At 31.3% G+C, this 14,785-nt stretch overlaps 1 protein-coding gene across 2 annotated transcripts in view; it reads right to left on the bottom strand.

The window, feature by feature from the left end:
- Positions 1-14,785, bottom strand: part of Tecrl (trans-2,3-enoyl-CoA reductase like) — a 103,176-nt gene that overhangs the window by 19,167 nt on the left and 69,224 nt on the right. For both annotated transcript variants that reach the window (XM_003463769.4, XM_063240723.1), the window contains 3 exons: positions 4,844-4,959; positions 1,797-1,902; positions 585-657 (listed from right to left, as the gene is read on the bottom strand). In XM_003463769.4, the coding sequence (XP_003463817.1) occupies positions 585-657; positions 1,797-1,902; positions 4,844-4,959 (295 nt within the window). The remainder of the gene's footprint in view (positions 1-584; positions 658-1,796; positions 1,903-4,843; positions 4,960-14,785) is intronic.

Raw genomic sequence — 14,785 nt, forward strand, 5'->3', positions numbered from 1 at the left:
TTGCACCTGAAATAAAGAAACAGAGATCCTTGATGGAGATAGGCCTGCTTTCTTGAGGACAGGAAGTCAGGACTTGGGAGAGACCTGCTGCATTTCCTGCACATTGCTAGTCTGAGTCAGGGGAAATCAGAAACTCAATAAATCCAGTTGGATAGGAACCAATAAGTTACGGGGAAAATTACCTGTTTATTCTCAGCGAATCATGTTTAAAATAACAATTAAATATTTTTGCTATTGACTTTTAAAACAGCTGACAACTGGTTAATTGTGTATAAATGTATAATTATAATTTTTATTTTAGTATTTGCAGTTCAGTTTTATTATATTTTCTTTTTAAGTTTTATGTTCAACTAATAAATTTGCTAGATTTCCTACATAAATTAAGATTCAACGTATATCAGTCAAATTTAGTATTTTCAGTCTATATAAAGGTATAATGGGTTATAATATGGAAGCAGTTTAATATTGGCATTTTTATCAATTGTTACTTTAAGGATGCCAGTTCGTTCTGTTTATATTGATTTAATGCAGAATATTGAGTTTGTAATTTAGTGTTGGGTTAGTTGTGAAGAAACTCTACTTACATGGTGGGGTGTAATGCGGGTGATTAATGTAGTAGGCAATCCAAGAAGTGAAACCCCAATATAATGCACAACTCTAAAATTTAAACACAACAAAATGAAAGTTATGAAAGACGTAATTCAATACGACCATATACATTAATTTCACGAATTGCAATCTGTTTGGATGACTATGCTGGATAAAAAGAATACTTCTATCCCTAGTAATATAGCATTTTAAAATTACCTTTTGAATGTTAGTAAAAATTACGTTACTATTCTCTACTCTTATATTAATGGATATTCAGGCCCAAGGCTACATGTACTCTTATATTTTAGATTTTCTAAAATGGCTTTGTCAATTAAGTAAATATATGAAAAAATAAAAATAATAATTGATTCCCTGTGTTATATATTCTAAAAGTAAGTGACTAAAAATGAAATTCTTAATCACTAGTGGTAACGTATTTCAATTTATTAGAAAAAGAAATGTGTTAAGATTTAAGAGTCTCAGGTGATAGCATTCTCATCTTACTAGAATTTATGCAATATTTTCATCAAAAAAGAAAGTTTTCTAAATAATTTCTGAGGTACTAGCAGTCTATTTTATTTCATGACAATAGAATAATGGCTTTCTTGGAACTTTATAAAAAAGTAGATAACTGCCAAAACTGAGAATTTTTTGTAATGGTATATATTTTTTTTGAAAATAAACTTTAACTTGAACATTATTTTATACTCGAATTGAAAACTGAAGTAAAATATATTGTCTGAAATACATTTCCAAATAATTTTGCATTTTCCATAGGCAGTGGAATGCTGAAAACTGTTTTTTGGAAGAGCAAATACTCTGGCATTACACTGTGGGATACAATATCTGTACTTTAATCACATAGATGTCTATTTCAGGGTTATGAATATGTGAGGTTCATCCTTTTTAAGTAGCACATAAGGAACCTGAATTCATTGCTAAGTATCCCCTAAAGAAAACCCACTGCTTAACGTATTTACTTTCTACCACAGTGCCACAGACATACTCTGTGAACTTACCATTTGGGGGCAGGTCCAAAGAAATAGTCAATTTCAGGAGCACAAGAATAATTAATTAATAATTAAGCCTGACACAGCTACACAAAAATTCTAGTGTAGGGGGCAAAAACATAACTTAATGTTTTCAAATGATCTAACATATATAACTTATCAATAAAATAAAGTATAAAATGCATTAACTCTCACCTTTAGCAAATTTTTCAAAGGTGTACGACCTGCAGAAACTTTGTGAACAAATAAAGTTTCCAAAATATACCGGATGTAGTGTATGCAATGACACAGGCAAGCCAAACTGGAAAAAAGGAAATTAAATGTCAATTTTGAATGCCATCTGACTTCTGGCTTGCTTAATGGATGAGATATTTAAATATTTTATTAATATAAAATGTTCTTTTAGAACATATTACTCCTGTTAATCAAATAAAACTGTTTCATATTTTAACTACAAATTTAAAAATTTTATTTAATAATGAATGGCATCTGAGACTGTAAATTTATTTATGATGATACAGAAATAATGTATTACATCATTCATAAACTGTTATGCTCACACCTGCCTCAGGGGTAGGCCTAAATATACTAATTGCAGTTCACTTCAAAATGCCTCAAGATTAAAGCATATAACTTACAAGTTTTTAAAAAATCCAAATGCTACTTATGAAGCATTTGACATTTTAAAATATACAGAGTAACTTCTTAATTGTCTGATTGGCCTTTAGCAGGTACTAAGATTGTAAATGAATTTCATTTTCTATGCACTCATAATGCACCATTTGGTTTTTATTAGTTTGTGCTTTGCTTTTCTTCTGTCTTATAGCATTTTATCTCTTTGTTTGTCATTACGTTCTAAGGTCATACCTTATCTTGCCATTTCTGCATAATGACTTAAAAATAAGTGTCAAATCTGATTTATAGTGATATAGTTTTCATTAACATCTATATTTACTGTTATAAGGAAATGATAAAAATCTCAAAGCCTGTTTCACTATTATTAAAATTAATATGAACTCAAATGACATACTTTAATTGATTGAGCCCAAAAAGTATGCAACTTACTATATGTAAAAATGGATATTGAGTTTATCAGGCTGAGAATTTATTTTACCCAAAATGTATTAGTGATTTTTGGAAGCAATGACTTTAGTAACAATACAACACTAATTTGGTAAATCATCAACAAGTCTATCATTATTTATTCTTTTATGAAATATAAGCACATACATATTATGTATTATACAGGTTCTATGTCCTCAAAGAACTAATGTGTATATTTACAATTAATAAATTCTGAGAAAGGTAAAATATCAAGCAGGATGGGTTTCAGGGTCTGCTTAGCCTTCTAGGAAACAGGAAAAGAAAATGCAAAGCTTCTAATATAAACAATGTGACTTTTAAATTTCGTGGGCTGGTGGAAGAATTGATATCTCACCCTTTTTTGTTTCTCTTGTGGAAGCAGTTATGAAAAATTCCAATTAATATAAATTAACTATTTGTAAGAAAATTAGGAATTTAGGTTAATCCTAGCAAAAATACCAAAATTTAAGTAGGAAATTCTGGCTCAAGCTAAGATACTTCAAAATTAGAAAATTTGTTTGTGTTATATTTTTCCCCAAGGGCACCGAGATCAACATAGCACAGCAACCCCAGTTTTCCAGGTGATTAGCTGAGTGCCACGGGGCACAGTACTGGTTCCCAACAAGTTTCACCAATATTAATATTCGTCATTCTCCAATATTAATATTCTTCAAAATTATGTTTGCCTTTCTGCCAAACACTTTATCTCTTTCTCCATTGCTAATCTAACTGTAAGTTCATAAATTGGCTTAGGTCCAACAGGTTTTGTTTCAATCATAATAGTTGAAAATTTCATATATTTTATTATTTAAGGTTCCAGAAATAAGAGCTATGAAGTGAACCACAACTTCAGCTTTACACAGCTGGGAGGAAAGGAGTGCACCAAGTTTCATTTGAAGAAAAGAAAGGAAACATTTAGGTAATAAGTTTATGTTTAAAAAAAACAATGGATCTAGAGGTTCTGGAGTAGATATTTCCACAAAGAACTAAATAAATCTGTGGCACTGAGTCACATACAGGTATTTGAAATTTGCATCATCTTAGTAAAAATGTACTTTCGGTCCATTGTTAATGGGATGTACCTATAATAATACTAGTGCCCGGGAGGCTGAAGCATGAAGATAACACTAAGTTTGCACCATATATATGACTCTGATATAAGTAAAAATGATTCTGTAAACAACATTTGAGTATGAGGTCACATGTTTTGGTATTTGAAACCTTATTGAATAATGACCCTTGAAATTGGAGATCTATAGAACCTTAAAATTATTTCTATAAACATTTGCTCAATTTCAAAAGTAGTTCATGCATACCTCTCTGAAGTAACTGAATATAATGATAACTTATTTGCTCTTTTGGAAAACTTTGGCATCACTACTTTCTACTAAGCATGTGTTAAGGTTAGAAACCACATTCAGGCAATACTTTTCAGGATGCAGCTAACAAGATTCCTTTTTCATTCTGTGATACATGTTATGAGTTTTTTTTAATTACATTTTGCTTTCAAGTTCTCAACCTTATGGTGTTTCTAAATGAACCAAATGTCTCTGTTCACTTAACAAAAAGAGAGGTTAGTATTGTGAATGCTTGCTGAGAGCCAAAATCTCCTCCCCTCTCTGCCAGGCCACTCTAGCCTTCTTTCTGCTCCTGTGATTTTTTACTACCTTACTTTGTACCACAGACCATTTCCATGTGAAACATTCTCAAATTCAGTAGTTGAAATCTGACTCATCCTTTCAGAAACAAAGAAAATGGTTTTCATCTCACTTAAAAATGCCAGCTCCAGTAGAATTTCCCTTCCATCCTTTCAAAGCATTCGAGGTAAAATATACCTGCATATATATACTTAGCCTCCATTCATTCAAACACTCTGTTGGTCGTTTCCTGTAAGGCAGGTAATGGGTTAAAGACAAAAATAGACCAGGCATCTAAATATGTCCATTATGAAATATGAACCTAAAGAAAGAAAAACAAAACATGATTCTGTGAACGTAAAATTTTTAAGTATGAGTTGCTGAGAGTAAATTCCTTTTAACAAAGTCTCGGTGATGGAAGGAAGAGAAACAGCTGTCCAACTAAGAAATACTGACCTTCTATTTGACGTTTGACTAACAGAACTAGGAGCAAGGCAAGCTGCAGGCGGGGGTGTTACTTACTGTACCACCGGGTGGCGCAGGCTTCTAGCGCTGTCTTTCAGGTCATATATGCTGGAAATCCGCAAGTAAAAAAGGAGGTATATTAGCAGAGGTCCTGTATATTCAGCCAGAAACACCTGAAAATGGGAACATTATTTACATTAAACATTGCAATTTTATATATTTTTAAACGTTTACATTGTATTCATTACAATTTTTCTGTATTAAAAAAAAGAAATTAGATGCTAACTCAATTTTTCCTTGGAAGAAACAGTCAAGTGTTAATGAGGCTGGATACCATAGAGTTTGTTGTTTAAAAAAAAAAGCAATTGAACTTTTTAAAAGAAATAGCATAATTATAAAGAATATTGTATTTGATGAAACAAACTTTTAAATATTTTTTTATCCATATTCTTCCTCTGTATTTCCTTTTGGTATGGAATGTCCTACAGCATGCACTTTTCTTTTTGTCTTGCTTTTTCTTTATATTTCTTTTCTTTCCACGCCTCTGCCATCTTTATCTATTGTTTGTGTCCTCGCTCCAACTGAAATAATTCAGCCCTCTCTTCCTGATAAGTTATGATTTAAGTCTGGTCATCTACGCAAAGATACCAACTTCTGAATATCAGAGACTCAGGTGATTATACAAGTAAAGAGAGATGTCTCACCTCCAGGGTCACTGGTGAAATCTGAAAAAAGACTTGAGATAAGATGATGTGATTGAAGGAAGTTTTATTTGCTGGCTAATTTTTTGACAGCTTTTCTGAATGCAAGAGATGCCCATTATTTGATTTTGTTTGACTACAGATTAAAGCCTCTTTATAATATTCAGAGATGGAAAAATAACTTAATCCTAAGTAGCCAAAGAGAAAAAAATATACAAAAATAAACATCAATGTCATTACCTACTTTCATTTGTCTTTACCCATTTTTAGCATTTTCTGAAGAAAACGTAATTGCATCTTCACAGTTTGATAAAATATTTATCTGTGCACACTCATAGAGAATCACTTAGAGTCTGAGTGAGAATTCCTACCAGATATATGATTTAAATGCATAGTATATATGAGTGTTTTATAAAATTGCATAAATACATAAAGAATGTAATATAGTTTTACATAAAGCAAATAATTACATGTTCGTTTCCTCAATTCTAATTCAGTCTTTTAAGTATGTGTATATATATTCATATATATTAAATAAAAGAATATTTGTGAAGGTAAAAGAAATACAGTATTTCATCAATTTATTTTAAAGGTAAATTTGTATGTTGTTAACTTATATCTAATATATAAAATATAAAAAATGTCACTTTGAATATCTAATGGTGGAGTCTAGTCCATACTTTGAAATAAAAAGAAAGGCAATTTGATACTATAGAAAGTTTAAAGGTTTTATTTTAATAGTATCATATCTAATAATGTCAAATTTGAGAAATTTCTCTAAGCATACATCTGAACCTATCAATATTGTGAACAGCAGTTGTTATGGCTTGTATTTGATTGTCCTCCCAAGCCTTCATGTGGTTATAGGTGGGACTTTTCTTAGATGGCTGTGTCTAGGCTGTGTGACACTGGAATTAGGAGTGTGAATGCTGGAATTAAGGATATGCATAACCCAAGCACTGTCCTGGGCATGGGTGCCGTCCGACAGACGATAGGTTTACAGTCGGGATGGAATATAAAAGGGAGAGAGTGGAGGCTTCTGCTGCTGCTGCTGCTGCTGCTTACTGCTCCCTGCTTTCTGTCTGCCACCCCATTAACTGTTTCCTCTGTGAGGCCCTCTGCCTTACTGCATTGCTTTGGAGCCAACTGACTATGAACTGAAATGTCTATTACCTGTGAGCTAGGAAAATAAACAAATAGACAAATAAATTATCTTTCTCCCTTTAATTACTTATCAATACAATTATTTAGGTACAGGGTGACAAAAATTTGCATTATTCGTTTACTTTTATAACAAGAAATAAAACGATTCTATCAAATATATTGAATAATTCCCCCATGTATAGTATATTTAAAATATTCAATACACAGTGCAGTATACAACATGGACAGTAGAATCTTGTCTCTGAAAATTTTTCTTCATTATTATCTTTCTTTGAATAACACATTTAACGCTGTGGTATTGGATTTTCTTCTTTTCTTGTGTGGTTTAACTTCAATAAATGTCTATCCAGTTAACCTAATGGTGAGGATGTCAATGATGCATTGGTTGGCATTTTGTTATACTGTATTTTTCAATTATTTGGTCTCATATCCCCAATCTAAATTGAAGGTGACATTTTAAACACCCGTGTTTCAAATAAATAACAGATGTTCTCTATACTTGCTCAAGAAGGTACATAAGTACTTTATAGTAATATTTTTTCAATTATAGTTTGCTGGATGTTGATCAACTGTCAACTGTCAGAATTATTATAATTAATAACCTTTATTTGAATTTTTTAAACTTTCATTATTATTAACCTTTATTTGAATTTTTTAAACTTTCATTTCTTTTAAGTTCTGTCATTTCAGTATTGTGAATAGTTGAAAGTAAGGAAACGTCCTTTTTGTCTTTCCATTTCTTAACAGACTTCCTTTCTGATAGACTAAGGATTCTCCCTTTTTCATTTTCTCTCCTGCAGATAATTCCGCATTTCTTCTTTTCGGTCACTGTGTCTCAAACTTACTGTACTGCAGAAGAATATCAGATGTATAAACATTATATCTCGTATACTTATGATAAAAGTGCTTATAGATTGTGATAAACATTGTTATTTTTCAAAAATATAATTTAAATTAAAAGAAAATAACTAGCACTTACCAATTTCACTAGAAACAAAAACCAAAGGTGAATATACTATTCTAAGTATAAATTATACCAAACATAGTCAACACAAACAGATATAAGAATGTGTCCCTGGTAAACCAACTGGTTGACGTGACAGCTGCTGAGTGATGGATGGTGTGGTCAGTACATAAACAAATGTGCTGCTCAAGTGATGCTCAAGGCAAACTACTAAGTGGTTAAATTTTGTGTGGGCATTTTGTTGCAGCAAAGAGAAAAGGTAATTGGGTACTTAACCTGGAACAAATGACACTATTAATTATTTTCAAAATAATAATTCTATCAGACAAATGAATTTTCTTTTGAATAGAGAAAATTAAGCATGCTACCGTACATGAATATATATATTGAGACCATAATTTTAGCTAAATATTGTTTCTGTTGAAATAGAACAGTTAAGGTTATACCAAGGTATAAGTATGACTCTTCCACGCACTAGTGAGTGATAATAAATTGCTTCTTAGCAATGCATCATTAAGTGTGTTCATTGAGTATACACTTAAGAAATGGTTAAAAATCTTTTAATTTAGTAATAAATAATTCACTATAAAAATAATGACAAGATAGACAAATATTAATATAAATGCTCATGAAAATTAAATTGCATTTCTGGTAAATATGTGGAAAACATCACCCAAATAAAATACAAAAAAATAGATAGGTATAGATATACATACCAAGCAAATCACAAAAAAATTATTAAAACTGTCAACTGCATGTTAATACAGACATAGATATTGTATATCAAAAAAGTTTAAAACTTCAAAGTTTAAAACTTTGAAAAAACTAATTTTCTTTATATTTCAACTTGGAAGCATTACAGAATTATAGTCATGATTTTTTTCCTTTTGAAAAATTATCTTTGTTTATAGTATGTTCCTTTTCATATGAAATCCATTATGTCTATTAGACAAGCAAGGACATGGGAGTCCTTGGAATTACTGAGAAATATTCAAGTTGCTCTATAGTTGTCTTATTTGTCTCTGGGTAACTGTATAGAATAATTATACAGTGTATTATAGCTATTGTTGATCTCATCATTTTGTTATGAAATGTTTTATTTTTTCAAAACATAAAAATAAGATTTTCAGTCTTCATAGACTACTTGGGTTGTTGAGGAATTTAAAGAAAGTCTGATTTGATGGTAATACACTCCTGTAAATTCAATTACTCACAGGGCTAAAGTTGGAAGATGTCAAATGACAACCTATCAATAGCCTACGTCAAAATGTATTTAACTCAGTATTACTGAGACTCTGGCTTTGATCCCAAGTACCTCAAATAACCAACATATCCAATAAATTTAGAGGTCACGTTTTTTGAAAAGGAGCTCTGAAGAAGTGACTGAATTAGGATTAAAAACCTGATAAGAGTATTTAAATAAAAGATTTCAATGACCATGTTGAAGAATGGAGGAAAAAAATCCTTTGGTTATTACTTCTCAAGGATGCATGTAGCCATATAAATACTGTACAATTTTTGTGAAGAATATACCAAAGCTCAGCATGACATCAATTCACTCATTTGACCATCAACATGGTCAAGATCCAGTAGAGACATGAGTAGACCTGGACCAGGATGAGTAATTCTATATCTCTGACATTTGTTTACATAAAATTCCCAATTTACTACATTTAATAAAAAGTGTACAGTAAAAACAGGATCAAAGGCATTACGATAAAAAGCAACAGAGACAGCAGACACCCACCACACATATATAAATTGTATTCAAAAATTGAAAGATAAGTTTGAGAATTTCAGATGATTAAAAGTATAATATGAATCTTAGAAAAAGGATATAAGAATGATAAGAGACAAGTAACTCATAAAAATACAATTATATACACATGCAAATATCTACTTATATGTACACATGCACATATGCATATATGTGCAGATAATATTCATATATACATATTTGCATATTTAGCTGGTAAATGGCATACTACTGCAACCATTCCTGAAACAAAATTCAAATTATAGATCATTATTCTCTATACTATAAACATAAATTAGAAACATGATCATACTTGTGAATCTCATAGGCAAAGTCAAATTACTTATAAACAAAAAAGCAAAATTTAAAATAAGCTAATGAAGATACAGACTATTTTAAAAAGAGCAGAGGTGAATTAGCAACAGAAATAGTAAAACTAAAATTCAAATAAAGAAGTTTGTGAACAAAAAAGAATTTCCAGCAAGAAAGAAAATCTTGTCCAAGCAAAAACACTACAAGAAGACGCGAATTGAGATCATTCACCAATGACTGGACTTGAATAAAGCACTATAGGTATCTTCAGGCAAAGGATAATGATTCTAGATGTAAGCTCAGCATTAGAAGAAAGACATAAAATTATAGTGAAAAAGATGAATGCAAATACATTTTGAACAGATGAAATAATAGTGAACATTGTGGCTTTAAAATATATCAAAAACATAAATAAACCATGATAACTCAGGAAGACTTCAACTATAAAGTAATTCAAAATTTTATAAAGTTTATTTGTAAAATAGAATGGAATAATTTGGCATTTCATAATTCTAAGATGTGCAACATAATCTCTTATGCAACCACAAGAAGCACTAAAAGGAAGATGTAAATATTATAATAATGGAGAACTCACAAAAATAAAAGTATCAAAATTCAAAATGAGGGCCAGGAATTTAGCTCATCAGTACAAGTGCTTGCCTGGCAAATATGAAGTTGTTCATTCAATCCTTGGTGCCAGGAAAAAAATTGAAATGAGCTTAGAAATAAATAGAACCATAAAATATGATTAAACAACATGGGATAAATTGAGTGAAAATATTAAAGTTGATGATTTAAAGTTACAAAAGCATTTAAACATTATCATTATTAAAATTTTTTAAAAAATTAATACTAGGAGAGACAGAGGAAAAGACTCCCCAATCTAGGGTTAAGCAAAGGACCTTTCAGTATTATGATCCAAACATAAATTGTTAATACTGTCACAATTTATGCTGTTTGAAAAATTTTTGCACAGCATGGAATTTTACTAAGACTATAGAAAAATGGAAAGTTGAAAGGTTAAAAGTAAAAATTATATATAGAGGAGACATTAGTGGAACTGTGATGCCACTTTTGATCCTGCCCTCCACCCAGGTGACTGCAGTGAGACTATTTCTGGGCCAGTGTTGCCACCCTCCACCCAGGACGGGTAACTGGGAGAAAACCAGCCTTACAGTAAGACCCTGACAGTGTTGCACAGGACACACAGTCGAAATGAGAGAGATGGAAAAGACTGAAATCTGAACCAATAGGAGAAAATCAGGAAATGAAAAAGCAAAATACAATCTCAGACCTCTGGCCCTTCCAGAAAAAGTACAAGAGACATCAAAATAGAAGAAATTGTAAGAAATACACTTAAAATCTTTGAAAAGAGGACAAGTGAGGTAAAGAAAATATCTATGAGGCTAAAGATGAATTCAGATCAGAAATAATCTTTCTGGAAAAAAAAAAGGAAATGGCATCTATAATGAAAGAATTCTCAACATAGCTAGAGAAGAAAAGTAGAGGAGTACGAGAAAGTGATGGAAATCTTGTATGAACAATATAAGAAGGAATTAAAATGCATGAAACAGATACAAACAAATATCCAGTAGATCAAAAGTTCCACTGAAAGCTGCAAAAACCACTTGCACAAACCTGAAGGTAGATAGACGTTCAGATCTTGAAAGCAGGATTGACCATGAAAGAAAAGATCTCTTAAAAATGGGAAAAAAAAAAAAAAAAAAAAAAAAAAAAAAAAAAAAAAAAAAAAAAAAAAAAAAAAACAAAACCTTGGCGAGCCAGGGATATAGCTCAGCAGTACAAGTGTCTGCCTGGCAAATGTGAGGTTGTGAGTTTAATCTCCAATAAAAAAAAAAAAAGAACAGGACCAGGAAATAACAATTCAACAGCTCCAACACCAAGCAATATAAGTAATACCAAGTAACATAAGACTTAAGGGTGCCAGTGAAGAAACAGGAATCAACACAAATGACATTGAAGAACTATTTACAGAAGTAATAGAAGAAAACTTCCCAAGCATGGGAGAAGAATCTGAAATCCAGATAAGCCAGGCATACAGAGCTCCAAAAAATCATAACCAAAAGAAATCCACACACAGACATATAATAATCAAGACAGGAGACACTCAGCACAAAAGCAGAATATTAAAAGTCTTTAAAGAAATGAAACAGATCACCTAGAAAACTCCTTACCATCACAACTAACTTCTCAACACAACTCTTTAAATTAAAAACAACTTGGAGTGAAATATTTCAAGCCCTTAAAAAAAAACAACTTCCAATCTAGATTGATGTATCCTGCAAAACTATATTTTAAAATTAACGGAGAAATAAGATACTTCCATGACAAAGAACAACTGAAGAAATTCTTGAGCACAAATCCAGTCCTATAAAAAACACTGAAAGATACTCTACAGTGAAAAAATCCCTACAATTCCAAGAACAACATCATAATGAAACCTTCAGTCAGGACAAGCCATTAAACAGAGAGAAAACAGGAAACAAGCAACAGGCAAGTAACATGATGCAGATACATATCGATTATAATCATCATTGTAAATTATCTCATTTCACCAGTCAAAAGGAACAGACTGGCAGAATGGATCATAAAATAAGAGCCAACAATATGCTGTTAACAAGAAACATATTTAACACAAAAAGAAACTCATATTGGAAGTCAACTGATAGAAAACAGCACTCTGTGCAGCAGGGACCCAAAGAGCAGGAGTAGCTATACTGTGTGCAGACACTGTGAGCTTCTAACCAAAAACAATCAAAAAAAGATATTAAGAAGGTCACTACATACTTGTTAGAGGAAAATATTCAATATTCAAATATAACAATCCTAAATGTTTATGAACCAAATATGACAGACAAATATTAATAGACATGAAAAGTTGAATAAGCAATAACACAATAGTAATGGGGGATCTTAATATTTCATTGTCACAAAACTAATCAAATAGATGAAAGAACAGCAAAGAAATAACAACGGAATGAAATATGTGAACAAATGGATTTAACAGATGTTTAGAGAATTTTCTATAGAACTTGTTTAAATATATACAAAAGAATTAAAACTATGTCATGAATATTATCTGACCATAAGTCAATAAGATTGGAAATTAACGTCAAAAGACGCTATGAAAACTCCATTAACATATGAAAATTAAGTGACACACTCCTGAACAACCAGTGAGTCACAGATGAAATTACAGAAGAAATGGAACAACATCTACAGTCATATGAAGATTCAAATACAACATACCACAACCTGTGGAACGCAATGAAAGCAATTCTAAAAGGAAAATTTATAGCAACGAATTTTCACATCTGGAAAACTGAGTGCATACAAATAAGCAATCTAATGCTAACAACTAAACCTTCTAGAAAAAAAGAGCAAGCCAGGTCCAAAGTCCAAAGGTGGGAGGATATTATAAATATCAGAGCAGAAATTAACTCGGTTGAGACTAAGAAAACAATAAAAAGAATTAATGAATTGGAGAGTTTTTCCTCAAAAGAATAAATGAAATTGAAAAACATCTAGCCAACCTTATCAAAAACAGAAAAAAATGAAATCAAATTCATGCTTTGGGAAATGAAAAGGGTGTAATTACCACAGATCCTATGAAATTCAGAAGATCATCAATACTTACTCCAAAAAGCTATACTCTCTTAGGATGAAAAATGCAGAAAAATAAACATATTCCTAAAAGCATATGAAACGCCAAAGCTGAATCAAGATGTAAAAATTCTGAATAACACAATGTCAGTTAATGAAATTGAAAGCATAATTAAAAACTTACCAACAAAGAAATGCCCATATCCTGATGAATTCATGACTAAACTCTACAAGAAATTTGTAGATTTGATGCCAAGATTCCTCAAACACTTTAATTAAATTGCAAAGGAAGCAATTTTCCCTAACTCATTCTTAGAGGCAAGTCATACCGTGGCACCAAAATCAGAAAAAGACCAAAAACAAAACAAACAAACAAACAACAAAAAAAAAAACCTATGGGTCAGTCTTTCTAATTAACATAGATGCAAAAATTCTCAATAAAATACTAGCAAAGAATATGCAGCAAATTATCAACAAGCTTATACATGATGAACAAGTGGCATTCATCCCAGGAATGCAGCAATGGTTCACCACACATGAAATAAAATTTTATAACACCATATTAACAAAGCCAAAGGCAAAAAAAAAAAAATCATATGGTCATCTCAAAAGGTGCAGAAAAAACCTCTGATAAAATCCAGCACTCATTCATGATAAAACCATACAAAAAATTGGACAGAGAGTCTCTATCGCAATCTGATAAAAGTCATATATGACAAACCACCAGCCAACACTGTACTAAATGGACAAAAACTGAAAGTTTCCAACTTAAAATCAGGAACAATACAAGGATGTCCACTATCACCACTCCTATTCAGTATAATTCTGGAAACATTAATGAAAGCAATCAGATAAGAGAGGAATAAAAAGTAAGGATAGGAAAAGGATAAGTTATTATTTGAAAATGACATGATACTCTACCTAGAAGACCCCCTAAATTTCACCAGAAGCATACCAGATTTATTCAGAAAATTCAGCAATGTAGATGGATGCAAAGTCAGCAAACACCAATAGCATTCCTGTATACAAACAACAAAGTTATTGAGAGTAAATCCAGGGAAACAACACCTTTCACAACAGCATCCAAAAAATGAAATACTTAAGAATTAGTCTAATTAAAGAAATGAAATATCTGCATATTGAAAATTATAGTTCTTTCAAAAAAATAAATTGAAACGTATCTCAGAAAATAGAAAGCTATTCCCTGCTCATAGATTGGGAGAATCAACATGGTGGAAATGGCTGTTTCCCAAAAATGTTGTACAGATTTACTGCAATCACAGTCCAAATACCATTTAACTCCCAGGTCTAGAGAAATCATTCCTAAGATTCATCTTCAGTAAGAAAAGGTATAGAATACCACGGCAATACTAGGCAACAAACACAAAGCAAGAGGCATCACAATCCTTGACCTGAAATTATACTACAAAGTTACTGCAATAAATTTCATGATACTGGCAAAAAACAGACCTGAGGAT

This window comes from Cavia porcellus, unplaced genomic scaffold, assembly GCF_034190915.1.
Source record: "Cavia porcellus strain 051 isolate PalLab524CR breed Dunkin Hartley unplaced genomic scaffold, mCavPor4.1 scaffold_30, whole genome shotgun sequence".
Taxonomy (NCBI): domain Eukaryota; kingdom Metazoa; phylum Chordata; class Mammalia; order Rodentia; family Caviidae; genus Cavia; species Cavia porcellus.